This window comes from Vigna radiata, chromosome 4 (genome assembly GCF_000741045.1).
Source record: "Vigna radiata var. radiata cultivar VC1973A chromosome 4, Vradiata_ver6, whole genome shotgun sequence".
NCBI lineage: Eukaryota > Viridiplantae > Streptophyta > Magnoliopsida > Fabales > Fabaceae > Vigna > Vigna radiata.
Genome location: NC_028354.1, coordinates 18,627,277 through 18,655,266, shown reverse-complemented (window position 1 = coordinate 18,655,266; position 27,990 = coordinate 18,627,277). Strand labels below are relative to the sequence as shown.

The following is a 27,990-nucleotide window of genomic DNA, read 5'->3' as shown; positions in this document are numbered from 1 at the left end:
TTATATTTTACATTTCCCTCTTTTCTTCCTATCTTATTATTGTTGTAAAACAAAGTATAAAATTTACTTCTGAAGGAAAATTTTGACACGTTCTAAAAATATGTTCAGGAAGGTAAATAAGTGAAGATAAACGAAAAAAAAATGTGGATTTCACATAAAATAACTCCTCAATTTCGAAAAGAAAAGAAGGAAAAAGAGTATCATATAAAATAAAATAAAAAAATCTTTACTTTTATTTTATTACTCAATTTTGTATTTCTAGTTTCTTTTAATCTAAGCAACCTAAAATCCTTCTTTTCTAATTTATTTTAACATTATCCTACTTTCTTTTCCATTTCATTTGACGTTCAAAGAGAGTAATGATATCTATATATATATAAAAGGGTTTAATGAAACTTCTCCAAAAAGAAAGGCGAATATAAATGCAACAAACAAACCACACTAGAAATAGCATTTAGATCTCCAAGAAAAACATTTAGTATACACAACTTATTTTGGTATCTACTGCTCTCGATTATTCAACATACTACTAACCAGTAGGAAAAAAAAAAAAAAAAAAGCAAATCAGGACACAGTCTTCACACCTACTGTTGTATAGAATCCTGGCTCTATTTGCTGATGCAAGACCTCACTACCTGCAAATCTTCGTTACTATCTACTACAGCAAACTTCTTCCTCCTGGACTTGCGAAAGTAAAGTTTCTTTACTTATTTATCTATATATAATAATTCAGTGTACCATGGGAAGGGACATACTGTAAAAGCCTCTAATATTTATTGACTCACTTCACCTTTCATCTATGGTCCCCCTAAAATTGGCATGAAGTTCCAAGTCTCTGTCTCTGCTTCTTGCTCGCATTTCCTTGTTTGCAATTAAAAAATGCTGGGATCAACAACCTCTGAAAACTCTCAAGAAACTGATTCCACCTGTCTTCATCCATATCTGTTAACTTCACGAAACTTGAGCTTGCAGGCAAGTCATTCACAGTTGTATTTCCAGATGAGGTACCAGCCAAAAAGCCACTCTTTTGCTTTATACCCGATTGCTGCCGACCTTTTTCACCAGCTCTTGTGTTTTTCACAGACAAAGACAGCTGTGAAACATTAGGCACCCCATTTCCCACACCATTGTATTCATCACTACCTAAGGGGGGTAACTCTCCTTGACTTCCAGTCTCGTCCTCCTCCATCACACTCTCCTCTAGTTTACAAAGTGTGTTCCTAACGACTCCATTTCTTGCTCCAACTTGAAAAGGTGACATCACGGATGGTTTCTCTTCTACTTTTGTATTCAAATTCAAATCCTGATCCTCACAATCTAACTCAAACTGAATTGCATCCTTGTCTACTACTTCTGCTTCAAAAGAAAATAATTCTTCCTGATCCAACTGTTTCTTTGTTTCAATACAGATAAGCTCAAGCTCACTGGGCTCTTCTTCGTGTCCCTGAAATTCCCTACTCATCATTTCACCAATCTCTGCTAGACAAAGACCAAAAGCTGCCGCTTCCTTGAGGAAGATTGTGCAGAGAACTAAAACTCGCAAGCATGCTTCTCGAATCATGGGCAGTTCCATTTTAAGCATGTCTGAATCTCGAAATGGGTCTAGATTATATATGTAGTCGAGTTCGTCATCTGAGAAAGGAATTGATGCCTGAGGCCAATGGATCCATTCAAAATAAGGATCTTCCAAACTTTCAGGGAGACAAAGACCATGATCAATGGGAAAAAGCTCCACCTGGTCAAACCTTCCAGACCCTTCAAGCTTCCTGACCAGAAGATTTCCTGCATGTCTGTCAGTGTTTAAAATTCGCACATCCAAAATCCCAATCCTGTGAACAGCAGAAACAGGGAAACTAGAAGTTCCATGATCACTTGCATCAAAATCATGAGGAATGAACTGCTGTAGTGATGCAATCTTGCTTATTTGTTTCTTGTTATGCTGCATACTACCATTGACCCTGTCATTAACGTTAAAAATAGAATGTCTGACCTTCACAAGGGCAGTACAGGGCACATTCGCAAAATGATCATGGTCAAGAAGGTAAGCTGCAACTTCTCTGAAACCTGTCTCCCCAACCCTCACTGAACGTTTCAGTCCTGGTTGTCCAAGAGTTTTGCCTACAAAACCTTTAGGGTTGTTTGGTGCATAAGGTTCCTCATCAGTCGGTTTCACAATAGCAACATTTTCACCGTCACTATTCCGAAAATAATATGCACCCCCTAATCCACCGTGAATGGGAATTGGTTCAATGCCAACTTTTATTGCCTTCATAATATCCTTAACCAGTTGTTTGGCTCCTGCAAACATATCTGAGCAACCTATAACCTCAATCGGCCCACCCTGATCCCTCTGCTGAAGATCCCTGCCAGTAGGTGAAAGGCATGGAGTAGATGAACTCCTATGTAAAAAAGTCTTAGTGAGAAGAAGTGGAGAATCATTTCTAACCACACTTAGGTCATTCTTCAAGACCATGTCCCCACATATAAGTGAGCTTTCCTGAGTTGGAACATTGAATGCAACTTGTAATTTCCTTTTCACAGTATGGGCATTGTCACATCTATCTAATTCCATTCCCAAAACACACCCAGTATCAGTCTGAACAAATACACGTCTTCTCCCAGAAGGCTTTCTTTCCATTTTCTTATTCTCACAACACTCACTAGGAGGTCCTTTGAAGGTTGCAACCACCATCTCATCATGTAAACAGGGGTCCAAATCAGGATACATGAAAGGAAAAGTAGAGGAGGCAAACTTGAATGCCAGCAGCGAAAGTGGCAGTGGCAGAGAGTTTCCCTGTCAGGCAAACACCAAAATCGAATGCCGGCACTTGATGTTGCATATAAGTGCTTTTTCCATACAATCATAGTAAATTCTGCAAATGCGACAAAACCTCCCAATGTTCTCACATGACAACAGCTTACTCTACAACACAGATTTCATTCAACAAAACAGCTACATCGGAGATGTCACCTGATAACGCAAGTTGTTAGGAAATGAAAAATAAAATCCCTACACAGACATAATGAAGGCAAATTCATTTTCTAAATCTTAGTATTCAGTCAAGCACAGCGAGAGGATGTTAAACTTTATCCCGAATGAACAGTCTGACAAATCTAAAAATGGATTTTTAATTAGCTATTAAAGGATCATAGATACCTAATTAGTTATAGTAACTGAAAGAAATAGAAGTCGATGTGCATCATCTCCCATCAGTGCAATATATATAATGGCATATCTATCAGCAGCTCCTAAACTAACTAAGGAAATCAGTGTTCACCAGTCACAATAAGAACCACGATAGTTTGTGCTTGACGAAATGAAAAGGGAGACAAATGATCTCAAGTAAACCCAAGGGGAGAACTAAAATTACGACCATAATCACTTGAAAGTGGAAAGTCCGATGTAATTTATGTTTTCAAAGTTTAATTTTCTTTCGTTTCCCTTACCCTTATCTAATATAAACAGTATCATAAAATATAACTTATTCTGGATGACATTACCTCGTACTAAGTGCCCCGCCAAAAGAAAGGACTTCTTGAAACATCTTTCAAAAGTTTAAATAATTTAAATTTTCTACGCTCTAACTTCCCTAACCACTCAACTAAAGACAAACCGTCCACCATTATTTAAAGCAAACCGGCCATAAGCCTGACACTAAATGCATATTCTATCACAGGATCGAGGTCCACTACCTAAATTCATGAGTAAAATCTGACTGTATCATGCGAATTGGAATAGCCAAATGTGAACTCTACAACCCAAACCCAACAATGAATTTGGATCGACTTTGGAACGAATATGGATCCTTCTTTTCTTTAGAAACATCAGTGTTAGAGAAAATACACATTTTTTTCTACACGTATCCACCAGTACACAAATTAGAGGGACACAAAGCTTTACCTTGAGGTGAGAGTTCACAGGTCTCAGGATTCTGATAAATTTAATAATTAAAATATATTTGATGTTATCATCTAATCACATGTAACGTATCAATATTATTGATTTTTATATTGGATGAAGAAGTACTATGATCAATACTGTTACTGAAAGGTAAATTGCGATAGAAGAAGTTTAAAGTAAAAAATGATAAAAATTTCAGAGATCCATCCACAACACATTACAATTCCAGACGTTTTAAAATTGTATTCGTTGCGCAGAGATTTTAAAATCAATTAACGAGAAAACAAAATAAGATAAGATTCTCGCCTTTCTTCAGCCTCCAGAAAGAGCCAATAAGCCACAAAGCTTACTACCAGAGGCTTCCGCCATCCTTAACAACTTTACGTTCACAGTAACATCAACAAAATTACAAAGCAATCTTTAGCCTTAATTTATCGGGAAAAGAAGACGATAATAATAAATTCGAACCGTTTGATTCCTATAAAAACAGAAAACGATTCAGTTCAGAAAATTAATTCAAACGTATATTCTAGATACAATAAAACAACAAGAATTAAAACAAGAAGAAAAAGAGTCACCGGCGAGAGATGGGTCGAAGTGAGAGCGGTGGCGAGTGGTGCGGAGGCACCGCCGTGAACGGCGGTGATGAGATCCGAAAAGAAAGCGAATGATGTGCCTCAGTTGGTACTGTCCCGCCGCCCAGGATTTTTCGTTTTCTTGCGAACGAGATAGTACGGTCGATTCTGCTTTTACTCATTCTTATTTAAATCAAATCCATAATTATTATTTTTAAATAGTTTAACATTTTTTTAAATTCAGAAAATAGTACACTGCATCCACAAAGTTTAGACACGTGGGGACGTGTGGGTCCACAACAAACACGTGGCAGTAGTTCAAATGGATATGTCATCTCAACTTCTTCTTTTTTATTTTAATAAGCTTGCTGACGTGATAATTTATAATTATGAAGGGTTGAAAATCTAATGTAGATTGTATTTTGTACTTTGAAGGTATCTTACGATCATCATTATTATTAAAATTGTTGATAAAAAGATGATTATCATGAACATTAGTATAATAATACCTAATGTCTCTATTTGTAATTGATTTGACATAAAGCTTCTGCCATGTGGATATGACGCAGTGTGTCTTGACAAAATTAAATTTATGTAATATTTTTTCTGTTTCTTTTTATTATATATTTTCTTTACTATATAATCTCTTAAATTTGTAAAATATATTGTATAAAATAATTATAGAAAAGATATGTATTTGGTGTCACGACGTTATGACGGGCTTATAATTTTCTGTGTGACTACTGATTAAATTATCAACTAGTGTGAAATAAAATTCTATTTAGGTACAAAATTTTCCAATATTTGATAAACCTTTATTGGCTTACTGGTGATTTTATTTTTTTCTTCTCTTACGATAGTGATTCCAGTTAAGTAATCATTTTTATTTTAAAAGCTAGAAAAGATAGAGTATCTCCATCATAAGCTTTTTAGAAGATTCCTTCCTTATTCTTATTACAATACGTAACACAAGAACAAGAAAATCAAGAAATAGTAGAGTGGAAAGAAAAAATAGAAGATGTTGTATTATCATTCAATAACGTTATTATGATCTAAATTAATTATAACAAGAGATTTGATGATTTAATTTTAAATTTTTTATTAGTTTATTTAAAAAAGATAAATTATTAATTGGTTTAATTTAAAAAATAATAATTTAAATTTTATTATACTTTCACTGAGTAGACATTTACAGATGGTATAGAAATCATGAAAAGGAACTTGAGATAGACTTTTCGTGAAGATTTCATATATTTAATAGTTGGTAGATAAGAAAAACTCATGTATGACCACATATTACATTTTTCCAAACAAAGTGAATATTTATCTTAATATGTCTTGTGCATTGGTGTTGCATAAGATTGCCTAAACAACCTAAGAGAGAGGAAAATGAAACTCCAATAAGAAATTGTAAAACGAGGAAGATTTAGCAACAACATTTACAACACTATATTCAGTCTTAGAATGAGAAAGAGTATGTTGGTGCTTTGAAGATCAAAAGACGAGGTTTTGACCAAGAAACGTACAATAACCAAATGTGGAGCGTCTAGTATCAGGACATCCATCTCAATGAACATCAATATAAGCAATAAATTTCTCAATGGAGGTCAAATAACCACGTTGTAGGATACCTTAAACATAACGGGAATGTGTTTTGATGCTATCATGTATATGATGCAAGGGGCATGCATGTGAAGATAAAGACTTGTTGAACAACATATAAAATGTCAAGACGAGTGAAAGTGAGATACTGAAGGGCACTAAGACTATGATATATCTAGATGGAATGAGCATGGAGAAAGGAAGGCAAAAGATTGTTTTGACAAATAAGGGTGGCTACACCACGAAAAGGCCCGGACAATCCAGAAACTAGTTGCAACACCAAAAATGATGATTGTTTACATGAGTACCAACATTTTTCAATTAATCATAGAGTTGTTAAAGACACCAATTAACCGTATGCATAAACATTAAAGACAAACTTAAACTTATTAATAAAACTTCTAATGTCTATGATATTTTTTTTATTAATAGTCAAGATTAAGCACTAAATTCAAATGTTAAGAATGACCAATGATGAACTTTATGTCTAGATGTACAATCAATTAGTTGTTCTCTCATAGTTTAGATTTTAATATAGTGTCTAATGATCAAATACTCACAAATATGTAATCAAATCAATTAATACAGTTAAGATCGCGAATAAAACACAAGAGTCAAGGAAAATAAATATATTAAATAGTAAAAATCATAAGGATTAAAGATACATTACATCCAACCCCTGTGAATAAGGGAGTTAGTCACTCCTATACAATGCCTCCAACCTCCAACCTCCAAAATAAGCATTTGTTGTATCTCTCTTAAAGTTAGTTTTTTATGCTCTAAAGGTGTATTCTTCTAACTTTGTCAAGCCTCTTGTTTATAGGATCTAGGTGTGTTTTCCTGAATTAGACTGAGCTTGAAATTTGTACTTGATTTTGTAATTGAAATAACCAACTCACTTGACAATTAATTTTGTTAAAATATTCATCAATTTTCAGTAATCTAACTGAAGTAACTTAATTTGCTGATAACTAAATATTTCTATTTCCCAATTTATTAAATAAAAACTTTATTTATCTAAAAAGTAATAATAGAAATATTATTAAAAGATAAAAACAAAAGCAATAATAATGTCAATTATCATAGTCCAAGCATGATTTTGAAATAGTTCAATCCAGAAAACAAAATGATCATTGTTAAATTTTAGCATAAATGGAATGATATTTTACCGAAAGAGAACTATGGTGAAGGAAGCATTGACATGTGAAGAGCTACGAGCAGAGTTTGTTGAAGATATGATGTTGCGCCGATGATGGAGCACAACACAAGTGCACAACGAAATAAAAAGCTGGTTGACGACGTTAATCACTGGAACTAGGGGTTGTGTTTAAGTAAGAGATAGATTATTGCAACTCTCTTCTTTAAAAGTGTTGACCAAACAAGTTAATTGTTCACACATGAGAAGACTAGATAAAATACAAAACATAAAATATTTATAGATAATAAATCTCTCATGACAAACAAATATCTATCAAAAATAACTATTATAATTTATTTACAAAATTTATCAATGAATACATCATCGAGGAAAATACTTATTTATAATAAAAATTATAATTTATTAATGAATTTGATCAATAAATTTATTAACAATAAATATTTTCATCAATAATTAAATTTTTTTTAAAATGTAATATCCTTTTCACGATTTTATCAGTAACTATACAAATTCTTATGGTGTGTAAGACAGCAATTTTATGAGTCAAAGATTCAAAATCTCATGTTGTCGATAGAAAGTACCTATTAAGAATTATGAAACATTTAAATTGCTTGCCGTAATAGAAACGTTTTTTTTTTTCTAATTAAATTAACAGTTGTTTTCTTGATAATATCATTTCTTCAGAGTTTCAAGGAACAACTTCTCACGAATCCATGAAACAAATTTAAAAGGTAACTGATATGATGAACAGAATCATTGATAAATTTAATATTGGCTTTGGAAACGAGGACAACTTTCATTATTATATTTCTCATGTATATGCATCATCATCATCATCATCTATATATATATATTAGAAGGACAAATACAATCTGCTTCCTAAAAATCTAATTTGAATGGAAATAATTATGAAACATCATTCATATGAGTTTCACAATAAAAACTTCCATAATTTAGGATATTTGTGAAGAAAGAAACATCCTTGGTTCTACGCATACTTTCTCTTCAAACCATAATGATTGAATACCAAAATAGTGTAAAAATGAAGAAATATATATATTTTATCACTCAATACTATGCTATATATGATACAATAACTTGATACATATATATACAAAAAAGAAATAACACCAAAAAATAAATAATATGAAATTCAATTTTTTGTTTAGTAATGACAATATTTTAGAATTAGTAAGTGGTATGTATATGTAAATATGATTATATGAAAATGTTTAAGGATGTTGCATATTTAATATTATGAATTATGGGATTTCATTTAGAGATAAATAATTGGATAAATGGAGACTAAATAGTATTTGTGTGATGACTTAATAGTTATCAATGGTAAGATACGTTGTGATATGGTGCAAATATTAAATTAAAAAAATTTGATAATACATTCAACTTAACAGTAATAGTTTAGAAATAATTAATGTTTATTTATATTATATAAATCGGTATATGACTTTTAATAAACTTGGCATTAAACTATTCATATGTAAATTATTGTTAAATATTTAATAAAAATATATAATTATAGGAAGAAAAGGTTGGGAATTTGATAAGGAGTAATTATATTCCAAGGTTATGTTTCCTAAAAATGAAAAGAAAAAATGTATAAAAGGTGGGGTTTGAATTGATGGCACGTGTACTATTGAATTCTCCCAAAAGATCTCTTTCTCAGAAAAGCTATAGAATAAAGAAAGAAGAGCATTGCATAAATACCAAACGATCTAAATGAGCAATAAATAGTGTCTGTATCGACGGTCACAAAATGCTTATCGACCTCTGCTTCTCATTAAATTAAAAATAGAAATATGACTTCCAATTTTCAAACCAACACTTAATGCTCAACGTCTTTGTCTCTGTCCACCCTCTTATTTTACACACACATTCAAACATTCATCAATTTTTATTTTTTTAACTTAAATTCCATTCTATTTATTCATTGCCAAAAAACGTGGGATAATGGAATAATGGTATGATACATATATATTTTCATTTATTTAAGATGTATTGTAAGGAAAAAATAATTATAAAAAGATAAACTTTTGAAATTAAAAAAGTAAAAATAAAAAATGGTATTATTAAATAAATATAAAGAGTTAAATATGTATGTTAAACCTTTGGACTCTCGGATCAGACAATCAAGAAAGGATGGCTGGTCCCAGTAGATCACGATCAACAACATCACACGCTATCCAACTAAGACAAATATTGTTTATTAACCGACTGCACGAACGAATGACATCCAACAATAAAAATTTCTAAACATAGCTTCTAATCAAGATTATTGATAAGAGTTGCTTAGTAGATGATGAGTTATGATTAGGTTGTGATTAGGATTTCACTAATCACAAGTCTATCTAGAAACATATAAATAAAAGTAAAAGAGAAAGAGACAACTGATTACATTTATTACGAATTTAAGATTTTATTCGTCATTAACTTAAATGTGGAAGTGCCTTTGACAGGTACACCCAAACGATTAGAAAGATTTTGATTAAGAACATCTGAAGATATCTAAGTGAACTTAAAATAAAATGTGAATGAGTGTTTTGTGGAAATCCTCTCAACTACGTCTAAAACACAAAGTATTATTTTTCGTTATAATAAGCAAACTTTGAAATAAATTGTGAATAAGTATTTTATGAAAATTTTCTATCTATACCCAAAACACAATATATTATTTTTCATTACAATGTTAATTAACACATTATATGCAAGTGTTTGAATTAATGTAAACTATATTCTTATGTTTTCCTTAAAAGCATGTATAAGGTTACATTAAAAAGACACATTTTAGGTTAAGAAAGGCAAACAAATATTTCTTAATATGAAAAAGTGAGTCCTTAGTGGCATAGATGTCCATTAGAATTAGGTACTTGACTGCTTGTTAGGTCCTCCCGTCAAACAAGAAAAAGTTTTCTATCTGTTTAATCTGTCATAATATCAGGTAGTTTCAAAATTAAAAAAAAATTAGGGTTTTGAAATAAAAAAAAGTTAGTTTTAAATTATTCAATCGAGTATTCTTAATAAATAAATAAATATATATGTTAATGTATGCATTTTCATATAATTTTATAAATATTTAAAAGATGGAACTTTGTCTCTTTATAATGATTTAATTCCATGCAGTTAAAAATATTGAATAGTTTACTTTTAAAAATTATATGAATATAATTTGATAATTTTAAAGTTGAATTAATTAAACAATATTATTCCCGTAAAAGTACAAATTTTAAACAACTTAAATACAAATGTTAGTGTTTTAGTATCGTTATTTAGTCAAAATCAATGTTTCTTTTTCATAATTCATACAGTAAAAATTGCACTAAAATTATTTATAAAATAAAATTCTACTTCTGGTCGAAAGATCACAATCAAAATACGAGATAAGTTTATGTCCTTTTCCTTGGGTCTCACCGTCACCGCACGTGGCCCATCTCAATAATGTAATGGGAAAAATAATTTATATTTTCAATCACTCAGAAATTAACGTTACCATAAGTAAACTCATTGTTCATGGATACTCTTTTTTTTTTTTCATTTTATAACTAATAGTACTTATAATCTCACCACTTTTTCTTAGGAAATTATTACATAATATTATAACTCCACTTCGTCAAAACATACTTACATTAGCATTTTCGTAAAAGGATTTGCCAAAATAATTTAAATATTTTTCTAATTATATAAATATTATTAATCGAAACCGCAGTGATAAGTATCCTGATAAGAGTTATTTAGAAAAAATGTTTATGAAGAAAAACAGTTTTCTTAAATAAACATGATATAAAAGTTAGTATATTTACCTGTTGTGTTCATTGGTTAGCTAGACAGGGGCGCAGGATCCCTTTCCATGTCCATGAAACTGCTAAATGTTGTTGGGAGGAAAAGAAAAAATGCAAAACAAATTCTGAAAAGAAAAAAATAGAAAGAGAAAGAGAAGAAGATCGAGAAGCTGATCCAACTCGAACAAACAAAACACCCTTGTTTGTGGACTGTGTATGAAGACAGGAGAAAACATGCTTTAACACGTGCCTTTTCAATCCCACTGCTTTTCTCATTCTGACTATTCCATACTTCCTTCTTCTCTTCTCAGTTCCTCTTCTCAAGAGAGAGAGAGAAACAGTGAGACGTTTTCTCTCACTTCTCAATGAAAGGGGAACTGAAAATGAAGTCAAAGATGAAATGGGTTGGCCTGTTTGGCCTCGTGCTCTCTGCTTTCTCTATCTTTATTCACTTCCTCCTTGCTAGATTCACTCAAATGGGTGCTGCAGAGTTTGAGTCCTCCATCACAATCTTCTCTTGGCGACCCATCTTCGAGAAACCAATCCCCCCCACAAATGTAATCCTCTAATCACATATTTTACCCAAAGATCTCACCTTTTTCTACAATTTCAAGTGGGGTTTTACCTTTGCATTGCTGTGGTATCCCCAACATTCTATGGACTGTTGATGGTTCGAAGTTTTGGCTTTGTGCTCCGGAAAATGACAAAGGGGTGAACATTCCGTGTCATATTCCGCGTGTGACTCTAGTTAGATGCTGTGCTGGTTTCTGTTTTTCTCCTTTTTCATGGCAATAAGCTTAACAGCGTTGCTTTTCTTCATTGGTTCGGATCAGTCGGTTGCCACGTTTAACTGAATTTGGAGCACGGTGTCGCTCCTATGTATTCGATTCATTGGCCAATGAGCTTTTGGACTATGTTTTTATTTGTCGATATTTTTTTTTTTTAATTTTGTTATTTGTCCCTTTATTTTTTTGTTTCAAATATTTGTTCTTGTTATTTGTGCTGCAGAGTCCCTCTCACAGAAGATTATGGGGTCCGGTGAAGCGTCTCGAATCACTGTATCCGGATTCAAATCCGCAAGGAAATTATGCTGGTGAGTTCAATGTTTCATCTTTTTGCTATGCTGTCATTTCTATTGCTTGAAAAATCACAGGTTTTTGTACTGGTGTATTTGATATTGAATTTTCTGCTGACCAAACTTGTGATTTATTTTGGGGTTGTCTATCTGCAAAAGTGAGTTGAGTATTGATTCCGAACTTTAACAAAACAGGTCATCTATAGAAAATTTTAGGCAGTTTTTTCCTGCCTTTTCTTTTACTACTATTATTATAAGAAATGGAATTAGGACTATCTGGTTATGTAAAGCCAATGCAGTGCCTCTATCATATATAAGCATGTGATGTCATATTGTGTGACTGGAACTCGTTCCTTTCACTTTTGTGCTTCTTGAGGCAAAATTGTTTTTCTGTCCAAGATAATTGATGTCTAAATTTATGTCTTATCCTTGGGGTAGTACTGCTTGTGTTTGTGTTTCTCATTGATGAGCAGTTATATCACCTACTTTAATAAATCAATAATAGCATGCTTCATTGACAATATAAGATATCAAGTTATCTGAAGGGGTCTGTGGTGTTTGAAGTTTAATATCCGTATCTCCATATTAATGTCTTTGTAAGAATGTTTGATCACTATGATCATATGTTGCCCTGATCTTATATTTCCTCTAACACGTTTATTTCCTTTCATTTTCTGCCTTACTTTTGTGTGTACATACCAAGATTGTCAAACTTTGTTAGTCCCAAAGATTTCACCATGCAAATTATCAGACATTTGAATCTTTAAATATGTTGCTCACCATGCCTTTGATTTTGTTTCTCTATGTTTTTATATGCAAGATATATTGTAATTTAAATACCATTTCCTTTATTTTCATACTTTGTATTACGTGTAAAATCAGATAAGTTCTTTGCAGGAGAGGAGAAACTTGTGCTTCCGTAAACTATTGTTTAATCTTTTATCTCTCTCTCTCTCTCTGAAAGAAAATATCTCTATCTTTCCTGACAGATCCTGTTTCACAAACAAATGGATTTATTTTTGTTCGGATACGAGGTGGTTTTCATGAGATCAGGAATTCGGTAAGGGTGGTTCTAAGTTTTAAGGTTTTAACACGTTATATTTAAATCATACTGAACCGAACCATTATCTTGTTTTTTCAGATATGTGATGTTGTTGTGGTTGCCCGACTTCTCAATGCTACGTTAGCTATGCCTGAGATCCTATCAACAACCAGCAGCAAGGGAATAAGGTAACTATTCTTCCATAAAATTACAGAAGCTTACATTCAACTCAGTCTGATGTGATCTAAATTATGTGTTTAAACTATTTCACTATTTTCTTTATAATTATTTTTATCCAGCTCTCAGTTCAAGAGTTTTGCATACCTATATAATGAAGAGCAATTTGTCCTATCATTAGCAAAAGACGTCACTATTGTGAGAACTCTTCCAAAAGACCTAAAAGGAGCAAGGAGAAAGAAAGAGATACCTGTCTTTAGAGTACCATATTCAGCATCACCTTTTTATTATTTTCATCATGTTCTCCCTGTACTAAAGTCCCATTCAGTGGTTGAACTAGTTGTTTCGGAAGGTGGATGCTTGAAGGTAAAGGCAGCTTTTGCTTAACCTATCCATCACCTGTTTTTATCTAAATTTTCCTTCCAGAGTTTAAAGTCAATGGTTTATTATTTGACTTTTTTTTTTTGTTTGAGTGGAATTGGCTTGGTGAAATCTAGTAAACACTGCCGATTTTATAATTTTGGGCATCCTATGATGTGTAGAAGAACATTTAAATATGGGTCATTATTTGAGGATCTTTGTTTTATTACTTTACTGGGATTGATATTCTTAATTTCTGAATTTGGGATTTGCCAGTGATGAGCTTATTTTGGAATGATCGTCTTAGTGTTTTGCCACATTGAATGACGTACAACACTCATGCTGCTATCTTTCTCAATCTTCTATTTTTAGTTCTTCAGCTTTTAGATGGACTACACCATGGAAAGCTGTTAGTTTAAAATGGTTATTGTTTTGCCTTTATTAAAAGTACCTACAAGTGATGGTTTCTCTTTGCTTCCCCCCTTCTTAGGCCACTCTTCCTCCCGATTTTGAAGAATATCAAAGGTTGAGATGCAGAGTATCTTTTCACGCCCTTAAGTTTCGACAAGAAGTCGAGGAACTTTCTTCTAAGATTTTGCAGAGGCAAGTGTCGCAACCGGGTGTTGACAGCAAGTTTACTGTTTTCTCTCATTTAAGTTTGTTCTTCTCATTCATACTCTTTTTCTCCTGTTGGCTTATGTATAGTTCATCATATGATTGTAGGTTACGAGCTCCTGGCCGTCCATTCATTGCATTTGACCCTGGCATGACTAGAGAATCTTTAGCGTATCATGGTTGTGCAGAACTGTTCCAGGTATATGATCAATCTGTGATAACTGTCTCTTAAACTTCCTCATCCCTTCATATTTGAGCTATGGTGGTCTTTTTGCTAGGATGTACATACTGAACTTATTCAACACAAACGGTCTTGGATGCTTAAACGTGGAATTGTCAAGGGGAAGCTTTCAATCAACTCAGCCGATGAAAGACTAAAAGGTTCCTGTCCTTTAATGCCTGAGGAGGTAAGATTTTCTTTTAGTTGTTTATAGTCAAATTGTTCATCTGCAATGAATTGGTAGGATACTCTCTCCAACAATTGGTCATTTACATTTATTGCAGATGTATACTAAAGCCATATGTTTTGAGAGAGAACTACCCTGGTTGATTTACCCTGCATGATTATATGATTTACCATTCTGATCTCTTGCAGATTGGTACACTTCTGCGTGCATATGGATACTCAAGGGATACAATTATATATGTATCTGGGGGAGAAGTCTTTGGTGGACAAAGGACGTTGATCCCTCTTCATTCTATGTTCGAAAATGTTATTGATAGAACTTCTCTGAGTACTCCTTGGGAGATGATTAGGCTCTATGGGCAAGAGGTGAAGCTTGTTGAAAGTCCTGGACCTCCACCTTTCACTGAAGAAGTAACAAAGCGTGCAGCTTGGAAAAATGCAGGTCCACGTCCTCGGCCACTTCCTCCACCTCCAGCAAGGCCAAAATCATACAACATAGAAGGTTGGTGGGGTTGGGTTGCTGAGAGTGATAACGAGCCTGATAGTACAGTCATGGAACTGAGGACCAATGCCCATAAATTACTATGGGAGGCTATTGATTATGTGATTTGTGTTGAAGCTGATGTATTCATCCCTGGATTTGACCTTGACGGGAAGGGGCATCCAAATTTTGCTAGCTTGGTGATGGGGCACAGGCTATATCAGTCAGCAACATCAAAGACATTTAGACCTGACAGGTAAATACCCCTATTTTCAATGTATGTAAATGCAATGTTTGCTTGAAAGTTCCAATTCTTTTATGTTTTAGAAACTTATTAACTAAAAGATAACAAGTAGGGCTGTAGATGTTTCCAACACCTCAATACCATGTTTCTTTTCAGTTGGGCGATTAAGAATCCAAGATAACTAAAAGCAATGTATTCGAGCAACATGATTAGGAAAATTTGCTAAATTCATAAGAAATTACAAGACAGAATCTTTGTTAATGCTATTTAAAGTTTTGATACTTTGTAATCATATATATATACGTTGGTGCAGAAAGGAAGCTGCTAAACTTTTAGACGAGATTCGGCAGCACATGCATCATGCAAATCATACATGGTTAGAATCAGTTCGCAGGCATTTGACAAAAACATTACTTGATGGAATTATAGAAGCATCAAGTAAATCAAAGCTACAATCCTTTCTCTCTCATCCAGTACCTGAATGCTCTTGTCTACGGCGTGACTCCTTTGAGGTATCAAAGAATTCTTCCAGCCCTTCAACTTCCCAATTGTGGAAAGCTCTTAGCGTCACTCGCCGGTGTCCTGCATGGATGGACAGCAGTCCAATTTCTCTGTCAAAAGACAAGGAAAGTGAAGAGGTTGTAGAAGAGGATGATTCTGTATCCGAGTTGTTCTTTGGACAAAGTGCTGAAAATCATGAAGGTGATGCAGAAGTGAATAATAAAGAAGAAAATCAGTTTGAGGATCAAGAAGATGAGGGTGGGGATAGGTGACATCAAGCTCAATTGGCTGGTTCATCTGGCAATTAATAATGGATTTGGCTTCTTCAGATTCATGTACATAATCAATTGCTGCTTCCAAATGTTGCTTACTGGATTCAGTTTTGGGTGAGAGAAGCACTAAAAGCCAAATGTTGCTTACTGGATTCAGTTTTGGGTGAGAGAAGCACTAAAAGCCGCGTATATATGGCTCTGAACTTCTGATTCAGAAAATATGTTTGCTGAGAATCATCTGATGACATTAGTGTTTTTTCTCTTTGGCTCAAGTTCGCAAATATATAGGCTAATTTGTTGACAACATGTCAGTTTTGTTGTAACATTGCATGATCATCGTGATTAATATTAGGTTTAAGTGCAGTTTGAATTCTTTGCTACTACAACTTCCTGCTTATGTTTGCTGCACATATTCAGACTGTACTAATTTAACTCATAGGAAATCATCACCCATATTATTTATTTAATGAATAGAGCTAAGATATTGTTATATATTTTCTATCAACTTCTGTTTCAACTAAATCTCCGCCGTGGTCCATAACGTTGTAGCCATTGTTTACTTAAGTTTCTGATCTTTATGAAAGACTACAACTTTTAATTTCTTTTTATTTTACAAAAGGTTTTATATTCTCATTCACTTGAACAATTTTACTATATTTTTCATTGGAACTATGGATTAAAATATAAGAAAATTACAATAGCTTGTGAAGTCCGGAATTGATATAGAAGTCTGCAAAATCAGATAATAAAATGAATGGCACATATAACCTTGGATTCTTTCATGCATGTACATAGAAACCACCTATTATGGTAAGCATCAAAGTGAGTTATTTGCAGCAGACAGAATATATATTCAAGTGTGGTCCAAGTACCAATACCTCTTAAGTGTGGTCCAAGAAAACTTATGGCTTCCATATGAACCAGCACCTCACTGAAAATGGCAGAACGTGAGTTTATTGGTGAGTTCAAGTTGTGGCAAACTCCAAATTGGCATTGCTCCATGACAAACGTGAAGTGTATGCAACAAACCCTACAACTGGCATATTTCAGATTCTTTCCTCTGAATCCCTTACTTCTTTTGGGATGCAGGAAGAAATGTACAATTGCTTTTCATGGACAATGGAATGACCCTGATATTTCTTTTTTCAAAATCTTAACATTTTCTCACGAGTATTATCTGGAATGTAATAAAAATTCTTAAATTGCACATTTTGGAAGTTTTTCAAAAAAGTTGAATTTAGAAAAATATAAAATAAATAATCTAAAATTAGTATTTAATCATTTTGAATTATTGATTTTGTAACCCTTCATGAAATTTTTTATCATTAAAGAATACATTTCTGGAAAATTTTAAACACTATTGTAGAAAGTTCTCTGCGGAATTATAAAATAGTCCACTTAGTTTTGAGCATATATTGCAAAAACTTCCCCACGATGATGTGCAAAATTGTATTTTAGTTTATAAAAGTGAGTGGGGTAATAACTGTATTTTATCATGTTCTGGATATCCTTTTTTGAAAAGATACTGAAATTTTCAATATTCTGCTGTACTATGAGAAATTAGTGGACAAAATTTCAGGGGTGAAAAAGGTAATTGTGAAATAAATGTTCCCTAGTTGGTTGTGGGATCTCATGGAAATACTTTTGTGACCCGTGAATGCTTTCCTGACAAGGTTATTTTCAGGCTATATACCCTATTTATCCACTGTTTTCTCTTGCTAGCAACAGGATTTGACACATAGAACTGCATGATAAGATTATCTTCAATGATGAAATTGCTAGCAAAGAATGATTAACTTAAAGCATTATTATTCAACAAATTTTATCATGGAAAAATATTGATAAATGATTATCAACTTCATGGCTTATTACCAGAACATTCCCTTATTAGGTAACAACTTGAACAAGTTCTGGATACAAGTCATTTGCGAGAAGTAATCTTATTATTAACAATAATATATCGGGTGTAATTTCTAACAAAATTTTGATGTGACTTGTAAAACATGATGTAATTCTCACACGCGTAAACTCTCATCCAGACTGACAAACGGATGAACTTGGCCTACAAGAATTGGCAGCATTAGTACTAAAAATTATCTTTTAAAGAAATGTAAAAACCATGAATGTATGACATTGAAATATCAGGTAGACTTGAAGGCAATAAAATGGAAAATTGTTGTGGAAGCATAAACATAGGTGACATTTTATTTCTGAATGTCTTAGTACCAAAACCAGTATCGTGAAATATACATTTTATCTGGCTCTAACCAGCATGGCAAAAATGTACTGATCCACCCAATCCCTCTTTTTCTCTCATCCGAGGACAAAAATAATAATGAAAGTCATGACAAATTAAGCATGAGAGGGATCTCTAGCTTGCTTCTTGTCTGAGCCTCTTTGAACTTTGTTCGGATTCAATATTGCAGTAATCAAATCCGGAAACTGATATTGCTGGATTGCTCTCAAATTGATTTTCATGAACCTGAATGAACAAGTAATAGAGGACATTAATTTTAGAATTTGATTAGAATGCACTGAAACAGTGACAGTATTGATTTACTAGTTCTAAATTGGTCAGTTCAAGTATAGAGATATACGTTGGCAGCAAATTATTCTATTTCGTTCTTTCTAATGAATAATACTGTCATACACTAATTCTATGCCAAAAGGGCAATAACAACGCTGTAAAGTATCCTCCAAAAATAATTCAATTCAATTCAAGTCTGAACAAAGTTGATGCTAAAAACATGGAGCATAAACGAACCTTTGAACTATATGCAGACGGGATCAATCCAGCATTTGCTCGTCTACCAACATCAATTTGCACCGAGAGATTAGTCTGGGACATATCTACCCCGGAAGACTGCAGCACTTGCGTGAGAGTATCTAAAATTCTGTTAAAACACATAAAAACTGGATCAACAGTGGCATGAATGATATATTCCCTTCAATGATGCTTGAGGGAATTGACTAAAGTGCTAAAGAATTAATGTCCCTAAAAGGTACAGTTGCATATTAAACAGGTGAAGAAGAAAGCAATGTCAAACGCAACAAGTTTGTGGGAACCGAAAAAATTCTCTTGCCAAATTTTCTCCCCTTTTTTTGAGGATAGATTCCCACGCTCAATTGTAAGTACAACGATTTTCCAACAATTTAATTTTGACAAGATGAATTCATTCACTTTAATACAAGATTTAGACAAGATTTAAACTGATAGTAGTAATTTCAATCAACAATGTAAGATTTGTACGGTTGAGAGAGAAGAGAAAGGAGATTCCAGATTACAAGAGTTCTAACTGCCTGTAACAAACATATAACTATCAGTAACGAAACTCCAATTGCCAGTAACAGTCCTAACAAGTTAGTTGGGGAATTAAACACACTATTGTACCTTAAACTATGTTATACAGAAAAAGAGACGAAAATTGTCTTCTGCAGAGTTACTATACACAGATAGTGAACAAAGAAACAAACAAGGAAATTCCTGATTGGTTTCAAAGAGCATAATTCCATGCAATGGACAACAGCACACGTTAAGGGATTAATTGCAGATGTTATTGACAAAATAGCTTATTCATATGACACTTTGAGCTATAAATGGTTACATATATATATATATATATATATATATATATATATATATATATAGATCCCATTCTTCTCACTGTCGTATTAGTTGCTCTGATTTGAATCACGTATCACACTCCATCTCTATCCTGCACTCTCCCACTGGATGCTTCTCACCCAAGTAAAATAGTTTTAAACCTACGTTAATTGGGGTAAAATTGAAGACTAACTTGACCTGTCTCTGTCCTCCTATTTTGTTTTTTAAAATTATGTGTGGACTCTGTTTTTTCTGAAAGCGGACTTAAAATTATATAACAAACTCACCCCTGAGAATAGGCACTAGAAATGCTATCTGATCCAGATTCAATCACTAGCTCCTCCTGTTCCTTCATTGTACTATCATGCGGAAGAATATAGTTGCCCTTGTTTGATTTATCAAGCCACAGTTGTGGCTGGGTAGGGGAATGCATGTCAACGTTAGAAACAGATTCCTGAAGATGTTGAGTTGCCATACCACTGCTAACACCTGGATCAAACATGTCCAATCGCATTTGCATGGTCAGGGGAACTGCTTCTGTAGATGAACCAGGGATGTGACCCTTCTGAACAGTCAACATTGAGAAGTCAGACTCCATAGGGTTAGGTACATTTCCAGGAAACAGTGGAGAGACACTGTTATTTTTCTCATCAACAGACCCATTTTGTATAGTTTGAGAAGGATCTGTAGTATTTTCTGCAGGCGCGTGATGATTTCTCTGAAAAAAACAAGATGAAAACAATAAACTTTAGATTAAAAGTGACTGTCACTATTTCAAGGCAGTAAGCCACAACCAACCATTGTGACAAATAGTTCACTGAAGTTGCCACAATGCCATCCCTGAATTCATTCAAATATGCATACTGGGCTACTTGCTCTGGAAGAAAAAGGATATTTTAAATTAAAAAAAAAAAACACTACAAGAAGACAAATGAATTCACAGAAACAGCATAAAGTAGTGAAATCCTAAGCATGAAAGGAACTTAAACTGTTGTATAAGAAATGTTATGTAGTGGTACCATGAGTACATGACATATGACCAAGTACATAGGTGTGCCGAAATTCATGTTGGTGAGCCTGCTTAATGAGGGTAAGGCTTTGTAATCATTGTTGTTTCTTTTGCAGTCTATATAAAATGAATCCTTATTATACAATCAGAGAATTGCAAGTCTCACGATGTCGACCAATTGTGTCAGCCCCAATTTCAATTTTACTGCCTTTGCAGATCCAATTTCGGATAATAGGTAGAACCATATCAGCCAGGAAAGCTATTGTCATTCATTTCGTAAGATTTCATAAATCAAAGTCCAGAGTGAACACACACACCAAAAAATATTTACGTTACAACATTGCATATAACTTTACCCATGGAATTAACTTCGTTGGCTCCTGACTCCATCCTTCATAAGACTTCTCATAAATTTGTAACTTGTCCTGTAGGAACTGAATATACTCAATAACCTGAAAAAAAAAAAAATTCTGATTTAGTTTACAAGAAAAAGAATTATCCATTAAGATGTACACAAGAAACAAATGGTTAAATGTCGAACGAAGCACCTCCAACAAGAAGGATGCCTTGTCTCTTTTTTGATCATTTTGAGGTATGAGATCTCTCAGAACTTGAAACCTGGCACACAAATATAGTTTTTTATTCAAGCAACCAAACATTGCCTAACAATAAATACTAACAGAATCACATCATACTTCCAGTCAAAATCTACACTACACACAAAAACTATTTTTTAATTCAAAGCTCACCTTTCATTAATCTTGCTCCTTCTACGTTGCTCAGTCTCTGAATGCTTCGAACGATGCGTGTTCCCCCTCTTCCCCGTGCTGGGTTCGTCCACCTTCACTGCCAAGTCACAAAACGTAATAAATAATTAGGTTCAAAATTGAAAATTGAATTGCAGAATGCTATCGTAAAGGCAAAAAGATAAGAACTTTGAGACCCCCATCAATGAATCAATCGATAAACCCTGTGGGGTGATGCAGAGACAAACCACAGAGAGAGAGAGAGAAAAAAAAAAAAACCTTTGTTGAGAGAGGTAGAGGTGTTTGCAGTTAGGAATTCTTCTTCTTCATCGTCCTCCAATTCCTCTTGATGCCCTTTTGCAGACCTAGCCATTAGTATCGTCCAAGTGGAAAAATTTTGCCGAGAAAATTCGAAGAGAAAGAAAATGGTATGAAAAGTGCAATGTGTAGAACCAAACTAGTAGCAGTGGTACGAGGACACCACCACTTTTAACTGAATCGATACCTAATCTAACCAAAATTTTCCTGATTAATTTTATCAGGAACACAACAGATGAATTTGATGTAATTAATCAACATAAAATCCAAATTACTATAAAATTATGTCGCATACAAGTTCTGTTTGTTTAGCTTTTGATCAGTTGTACTACATATATAAATATAAATATACGAAGAGAAGAAATTAAGTTATTTTTCTTGTTTGACCTAATTCAATACTTAAATGCGATTTGTTAAATTGAATCATAGGAAAAAAAAAGGTCTGACATTGGTTATTATAGTTGTTTAATTTCTACTACACAATTACAAATTTTTTTTTTCTCTAAACAAAAAATATATTCTTTGTTCCTTTTATTCTGTAGATTCATCTGTATTTTTAAAATTCTAGTGAACATTTAAAAATTGATTTTTTACATGCACTAAAATAATCATAGATTTAGAAATGATCAGTGATACTTAGACAACTTTTTTTTTTATAATATTTAAATATTATTTACGTGTTATGTTGTGATTAATCTATGTTGTGATTAATTTATGCTAACGTTCATAATCATTATTATTGATTGTAAAATAATTTTAAATTGACATATATTCAAATGTTATAAAAAATATTATTATCATTTAGAAATGGACGACTTTTTACTTTAGGTCTTAAGTTCAAGATTTAAGACTTTCGAATACACATTTTATTTTACTTTATATAATTTGTCTCTTTATACACACCTTTTTATATTGTTATGCAATTCCCTTTTTTCTTATTTTATCTATTTTATAATCTAAAAGGTTTGTGTGTCTAATTTTTCATTTTTAATAATTTATATTATAAATGTGAGTATTTTACAAAACTACATTTTAAAAAGATGCGATCATATAGAATATAATATATATATATATATATATATATATATATATATATATATATATACATATATATATATATAATATGTAAACTAATTTATAGAAATCTTAGCATATATTAGCTTGTTTAGAAGATGGTTTTTTTATTTTACATATAAAGTAATTTTAGTTGAAATACTTATTCCTATAAAGTTTGTTATGATATCATGTGAAGCATTGCGTTAATTATGAAAATATTTGAGTTTGAGAACAATAGATTAACACAATGAAAAAAAAAAAAGTATACTTAAAAGTGATGATATATTAATATTTAGGTAACGGACATATTTTTAATTTCTATTTTTTAATCATATTATATAATTTAGTACACTAGCATTGTTTTTTTTATTCTTTTTCTACGAAGCTGTGATCTGAATAATAGGAGTCCATAAATTATTTTTGCAGTACTTAAGGTACAGGTAAGTGAAAATGGAATACCAAAAAATAACATTGGGACAATAACATGACATGAATATATTATTTTTCTATAACCCAAACCTATTTTGAATAATTTAAGATGTTTACTTCTAAAATGTGAATTTGATACTGTAAATAATAATTAATATCTCATTAAATACTTTTTAATTGTAAATAATGAATTTGTTTTTTAAATAGTAAGACATTTCTGACAATATTAAAAAGAAAACTATTTAATTTTGTCCTTAAAAGTAAAAACACGGGTAACTATGTTTATTGAGTTTTGCAGGATTATTTTATGATTAAAATATAATTTTAATGACTAACTTGATGGTAAATTAATGATTATTTTATTATTAAGTTATACTACATAAATTAATTTTATTTTTTTATTCATAATTATCAACATTTATCCAAATTTCTTATAATTATCTTTCAATATTACCTTCATAAAATGTTGCATGCCATTATTAGATTGAAGTGATTTAGGCTTGCAAATTAAAGTTAATCATGTCCATGAGAAGCAGACAAGCAATATGATGGAAACAATTTTTTCTTTAAGGAAAATATTATATTAAGCAAATTACTTAATTACTCATAAGTGGGAATGAAGGTATATAGAAAAAAAAGAGTATATTCTTGGAAAGTGCTTTTTCCTAGAAATTCTAAGCTTTTTGGATCACTCACTCATAAACACTGTCCTCCAGGCACAATATTGATTACAGCATTTGTTTAAATTTAGGGATCTGTGAATATTGGTTTAAATAAAACAGAATGACATGTCTTTTTATTTTGATTAAGATATAAGCCACTTATTAAGGATCATAATCATTACTGCTGTTACAATATAAAATTGGAGTTGCAATTTACAACAATACCCCTCTTCATGGAATGCAAAAGCCAAGTCAACCAAAACTAAGAGCTTCAAAGGAAGAGTAGTCATTGAAGTAGCAAACTATGATTAATGAAAGTCTACACAGTAAAACTGAAAAATATATGATAAATTTTTCCATGTTTTACTGTCATAATGACTTTGAATTAAGTCTGAAAATTGTTCATCTTTTGCTTGCCTACACTTCTGAACTGTTTGTTCTTTCTCTCTTCCAAATCTTCCTATAAATCCTCTTAATGAAAGAAAGCAGAATGCATTATATGTTATTAAAACATTAAATACATTTAATTGTATTATTCTTCATTTAATAAGGTATTAGGGGAATCAGTAAGAAGACATGGTAAGTAAATATGTCATTATTCATGTGATAAAGAACCTATATGTGGAAATGCTACAAAGGAAACAAAGTCCTCTATCTTTATACAAGAACCCTAAGACAAGAATCTTTTTATTATTTGACAGAGGCACAGTTCCTTTAGTTCATTTGGAGCCTATTTCAATTTACAGATTAGTTAGTTTGCCTTCTGGGCTGTGATTAAATCAGAGCCAAGATTATGTGTTTTCCAATGGTTCATCTAGCAATTGCAAACATTCCTGAGGGTTGGCATAAAAGTAGTCTTCTTCTTTGGGTTTGTCAGGAATGATAACTCTTGTTCTAGGACTTCCCATACGATTGGCATGAACTTCTTTCACAGCAGTGGAAAAATCATCCCAACTCAACAACCCATTGTAGTATTGGTCTATTAGCTCTACCAGAAGTCTTCTATCCAGTAGTACAGTTTTCTTGAATCCAAGAAATCTGAAGAGAAGCAAGTATGACACCAGATAATTAGCCATATAATTTAGATCTCATCATTACACATGATATTCTATAAATTAAGTGAACAATCTAAACAAAAAGAGTGAATAGCAACAGGTTTTGTCAAAAGAGCAGCTAATTCTGCAAACTCTTCCATCATTGTACATCTAAGAAAAGAGTGAATGAAATCAAACAATTCTTCACTTCATCAAAGTATCAGATCACTGAGTAGATAACAGAAATCAGAGAAAGACACAAGGTAGTACCTGCGATGGCCTTCCACAACTTTAGCCATGTTCCCGTCGTATGTTGGAATAAATATGTCACTTTCTAGAGAAACAAGATAATCCACAGCAGCCATTTGTGAAGAGTGGTTTTGGAAATACATCAATTCTGAAGGTTCCAGCAAAGTTTCTTTCCTTACCTATTTAGAAAAATGTTAGTGCCAGGAATTTGCATAAATACAGCATATATTATTTCCTTCTCTCTACTCACCAAATTAGGAAAATCTCCTAGTAAACTTTCCATCCTTTTCTCTCCACCATATATTTCTCCAGCAGCAATATAAATTTGAACATTGTGATCTATTCCAAGTGCTGTCAATACTAGGGAAGTTTCTTCTGGTGTTAAAGGGCATAGACCATCTTTCCTCTTAAGCTCAGAATTGATAACTTTCTCCTTCCAACCAGGATATGCATATCTAAGAAATACCATTTGCAAAAATTACATTCAAGGAAAACTGTAGAAACAAAATGGATGTTGCAACATATCAATGCATGATTTAGATTACCTCATTATTCTTAGTTCCTCCTCCTCTTTGCTGTCACAACCATGAGCACAACCAGAGAAGGCCAACATGTCCATCTCATATCTAAGGTGAAGTGCAACGAAAGGTCCCTTTTCCCTCAAAACCTTGACTATTCTTCTGCCAAGTTCTTCTATCTGAGAAGTAAACCTCAGGGCATTGAAATTTACTCGGCACCGTAGCTTTTGAATCTCAGCAGGTAGTCCATTGTTTGCAAGTCTTGCATCTGTTCTATTTAGGTGTATGACCTTGTGTTTCAGCAGCAGAGGCAGGACCTATTTATGTAGTTAAGGGCAATTAGTTGCTAACTTGTAATTAAGTTCCAAGTCACAATCTAAAGTGTGCATAGATAATTTGAACCAAGCAGACACCTGGTTTTCATAGTATGAGATATTAGACCAGCTAATGGGTGGCATCGAGTAAGATAGTCCCTTTTCAACTCTTATCTTGACCTTAGGTGGTAGGTGCTTTAGTATCCGAACCTCATCTCTCAAGGAGGTAACGAAATGATCTACATCAAATATATCTCTGAAGTCACTGCCACATCAAGGGGACAAAATGTCAATGAAGCGAAGACATGTCAATCATAACAGTCCAAAAAGGAGGCGTTTCAAAAATTGAAGTTATGACAAAAGAATGATCTGCAAACCTTGAATCCGCCCAGAAAGAGGCCTTGTCCAGCTCTGGAACTATGAGAGTGACATTTAAGTGTCTGGCAATAGCAACCATGTCACATATCTGCAGGGAAAAGAATATGAGGAATAAACACTTCAAAAGAACTTAATCATACTTTTACTGCAATAGTGATGCTGATTGCAGTGGAGATATCCAAACAAAGAACTTACTGCTGCTCGCATTTGGTTGAGTCCTCCATTGCATGAAACCAGAAGATAACCATTATTCCTATAAGTTCCTGATGACAAAAATGATCAAATTCAGAGGAGACATGCATAACAAATCATAAAACTTTTGCACAAAAGAAGAAAATTATAGGTTTGGGGGAGAGAGGATAGCAGAAAATGAAATGAGAAAGACTGCTGAAAAAAAACAAAAACAGCATCAAATCATCATTCATATGACAATTTTTTGTTTTTTCGAATTCATAACACTCAGAATTCACAAGACAGGCCTAAACTCACTTTTGGGTGGGAGCAAAACCTTGGCTGGAGCCAAATCCTTTTCTACAGCCGGGGTACTGAAACAATGAGGCATGCCCTTCAACAAACTTAGCCCCAACAATTCCCCTAGTGCAATCAGCTGAAGAAGACTAGTCCAAAGTACCACAATTGTAATGACTCTAGTCATCCACACCTTGATTCTAGGCCTTATAATGAAATTCTCATGCTTCTCAATTCTGTCTGTAGCCAAAACTTTGAGCTCCATCTTTATCCCCTCACTGTCACAGTAGTCCTTTTCTTTTGGCCATCTCAGTACCATTGATTTTGGTATCATACTCTTACTTCAACTTAACTCTTCAAAATCTTATAAAATTCCTTGAACTAAGTGATACTTAATAACTGCCCAGAAACCAAGACTAAACTAGATAATGCACTTCACCTTTGGGTCCTTAAACATAAAATAAATGCTAATAAAGCCAAGGCTGCGGTTATTCTAAGGCAAAAAAAATGCTATCCACCCACCCACCAGACACTGCACTGACTCACATCATCTACACCTTGAAATTCCAAAACTTAAGCAACTACAACATCGGTAATGTGGCTTTCATATGACTGCATGAGCTTCAAGTGTCAAAGATTGAAGAAAACCCAGTAAAGAATATGTGGGTTCCTATTGGAATTACTTCTGGGTCTAATCTTGATGGGTTTCTGAGAATGAGAGAGTACCGTTGAAAACCAAACAAATAACATAAACCAGAAAAGAAAAAAAAAACACAATGAGAAAGTTTTCGGATTCACATGTATAAATTCAAATGTTAATCACGGGGAGAGATTACGTGGCATTGTGACATGGAATAAATGCTACTTTGTGTATTTATGATAATTTTTTATTTGATTATTCGTCTTTGTTATAAAACATAATTTCTACTGTTCTTTGTGATAAGGATATGACTGGGTAGAATTAGTCATTCCTTCTGGTTAAAATTACCGAACAAAATACA

The 27,990-nt window shown here is 32.9% G+C and overlaps 4 protein-coding genes across 5 annotated transcripts; 1 reads left to right on the top strand and 3 right to left on the bottom strand.

Moving 5' to 3' along the window:
- Positions 1 to 419: 419 nt before the first annotated feature.
- LOC106758541 (phosphatidylinositol 4-kinase gamma 7) lies at positions 420 to 4,649 on the bottom strand. Of its 2 annotated transcripts, none has more exons than XM_014641455.2 (2): positions 4,480 to 4,649; positions 420 to 2,971 (listed from the first exon to the last, which is right to left on the bottom strand). In XM_014641455.2, the coding sequence occupies exon 2, from the start codon at positions 2,726 to 2,728 to the stop codon at positions 809 to 811; it is 1,920 nt and encodes a 639-aa protein (XP_014496941.1). In that variant the 5' UTR covers positions 2,729 to 2,971; positions 4,480 to 4,649; the 3' UTR covers positions 420 to 808. The 2 variants fall into 2 exon arrangements, 1 of the variants encoding a protein (XP_014496941.1); XR_001375561.2 differs by lacking the exon at positions 420 to 2,971 and adding an exon at positions 4,353 to 4,379.
- Positions 4,650 to 11,056: 6,407 nt separating this feature from the next.
- On the top strand, positions 11,057 to 16,696 carry LOC106758540 (uncharacterized protein At1g04910). The gene is made up of 10 exons (XM_014641454.2): positions 11,057 to 11,588; positions 12,040 to 12,124; positions 13,096 to 13,166; positions 13,248 to 13,336; positions 13,448 to 13,691; positions 14,176 to 14,288; positions 14,409 to 14,499; positions 14,579 to 14,707; positions 14,896 to 15,443; positions 15,745 to 16,696. Exons 1-10 carry the CDS (start codon positions 11,397 to 11,399, stop codon positions 16,202 to 16,204), a joined length of 2,022 nt encoding a protein of 673 aa, XP_014496940.1. The 5' UTR covers positions 11,057 to 11,396; the 3' UTR covers positions 16,205 to 16,696.
- Positions 16,697 to 18,383: 1,687 nt separating this feature from the next.
- On the bottom strand, positions 18,384 to 22,172 carry LOC106758539 (transcription factor BIM2). Its single transcript, XM_014641453.2, has 7 exons — positions 21,843 to 22,172; positions 21,567 to 21,663; positions 21,366 to 21,435; positions 21,174 to 21,269; positions 20,096 to 20,526; positions 18,969 to 19,098; positions 18,384 to 18,686 (listed from the first exon to the last, which is right to left on the bottom strand). Exons 1-7 carry the CDS (start codon positions 21,934 to 21,936, stop codon positions 18,576 to 18,578), a joined length of 1,029 nt encoding a protein of 342 aa, XP_014496939.1. The 5' UTR covers positions 21,937 to 22,172; the 3' UTR covers positions 18,384 to 18,575.
- Positions 22,173 to 24,605: 2,433 nt separating this feature from the next.
- On the bottom strand, positions 24,606 to 27,755 carry LOC106758538 (uncharacterized protein At1g04910). The gene is made up of 8 exons (XM_014641452.2): positions 27,011 to 27,755; positions 26,717 to 26,784; positions 26,521 to 26,609; positions 26,243 to 26,408; positions 25,857 to 26,146; positions 25,562 to 25,766; positions 25,333 to 25,490; positions 24,606 to 25,066 (listed from the first exon to the last, which is right to left on the bottom strand). The coding sequence occupies exons 1-8, from the start codon at positions 27,321 to 27,323 to the stop codon at positions 24,820 to 24,822; spliced, it is 1,536 nt and encodes a 511-aa protein (XP_014496938.1). The 5' UTR covers positions 27,324 to 27,755; the 3' UTR covers positions 24,606 to 24,819.
- Positions 27,756 to 27,990: the final 235 nt, after the last annotated feature.

Coding starts and splice junctions, on each gene's coding strand:
- LOC106758541 (XM_014641455.2), bottom strand. CDS start 2,728: ATGTATCCTGATTTGGACCCCTGTTTACATGATGAGATGGTGGTTGCA.
- LOC106758540 (XM_014641454.2), top strand. CDS start 11,397: ATGAAAGGGGAACTGAAAATGAAGTCAAAGATGAAATGGGTTGGCCTG. Junction 13,337..13,447: donor ACCAGCAGCAAGGGAATAAG/GTAACTATTCTT, acceptor ATTTTTATCCAG/CTCTCAGTTCAAGAGTTTTG. Junction 14,289..14,408: donor TCTTCTAAGATTTTGCAGAG/GCAAGTGTCGCA, acceptor ATATGATTGTAG/GTTACGAGCTCCTGGCCGTC.
- LOC106758539 (XM_014641453.2), bottom strand. CDS start 21,936: ATGGCTAGGTCTGCAAAAGGGCATCAAGAGGAATTGGAGGACGATGAA. Junction 21,270..21,365: donor AGGCATCCTTCTTGTTGGAG/GTGCTTCGTTCG, acceptor TTTTTTTTTCAG/GTTATTGAGTATATTCAGTT. Junction 18,687..18,968: donor CGTCTGCATATAGTTCAAAG/GTTCGTTTATGC, acceptor TTGTTCATTCAG/GTTCATGAAAATCAATTTGA.
- LOC106758538 (XM_014641452.2), bottom strand. CDS start 27,323: ATGATACCAAAATCAATGGTACTGAGATGGCCAAAAGAAAAGGACTAC. Junction 26,147..26,242: donor TCTCATACTATGAAAACCAG/GTGTCTGCTTGG, acceptor CTACATAAATAG/GTCCTGCCTCTGCTGCTGAA. Junction 25,067..25,332: donor GTTGTGGAAGGCCATCGCAG/GTACTACCTTGT, acceptor GCTTCTCTTCAG/ATTTCTTGGATTCAAGAAAA.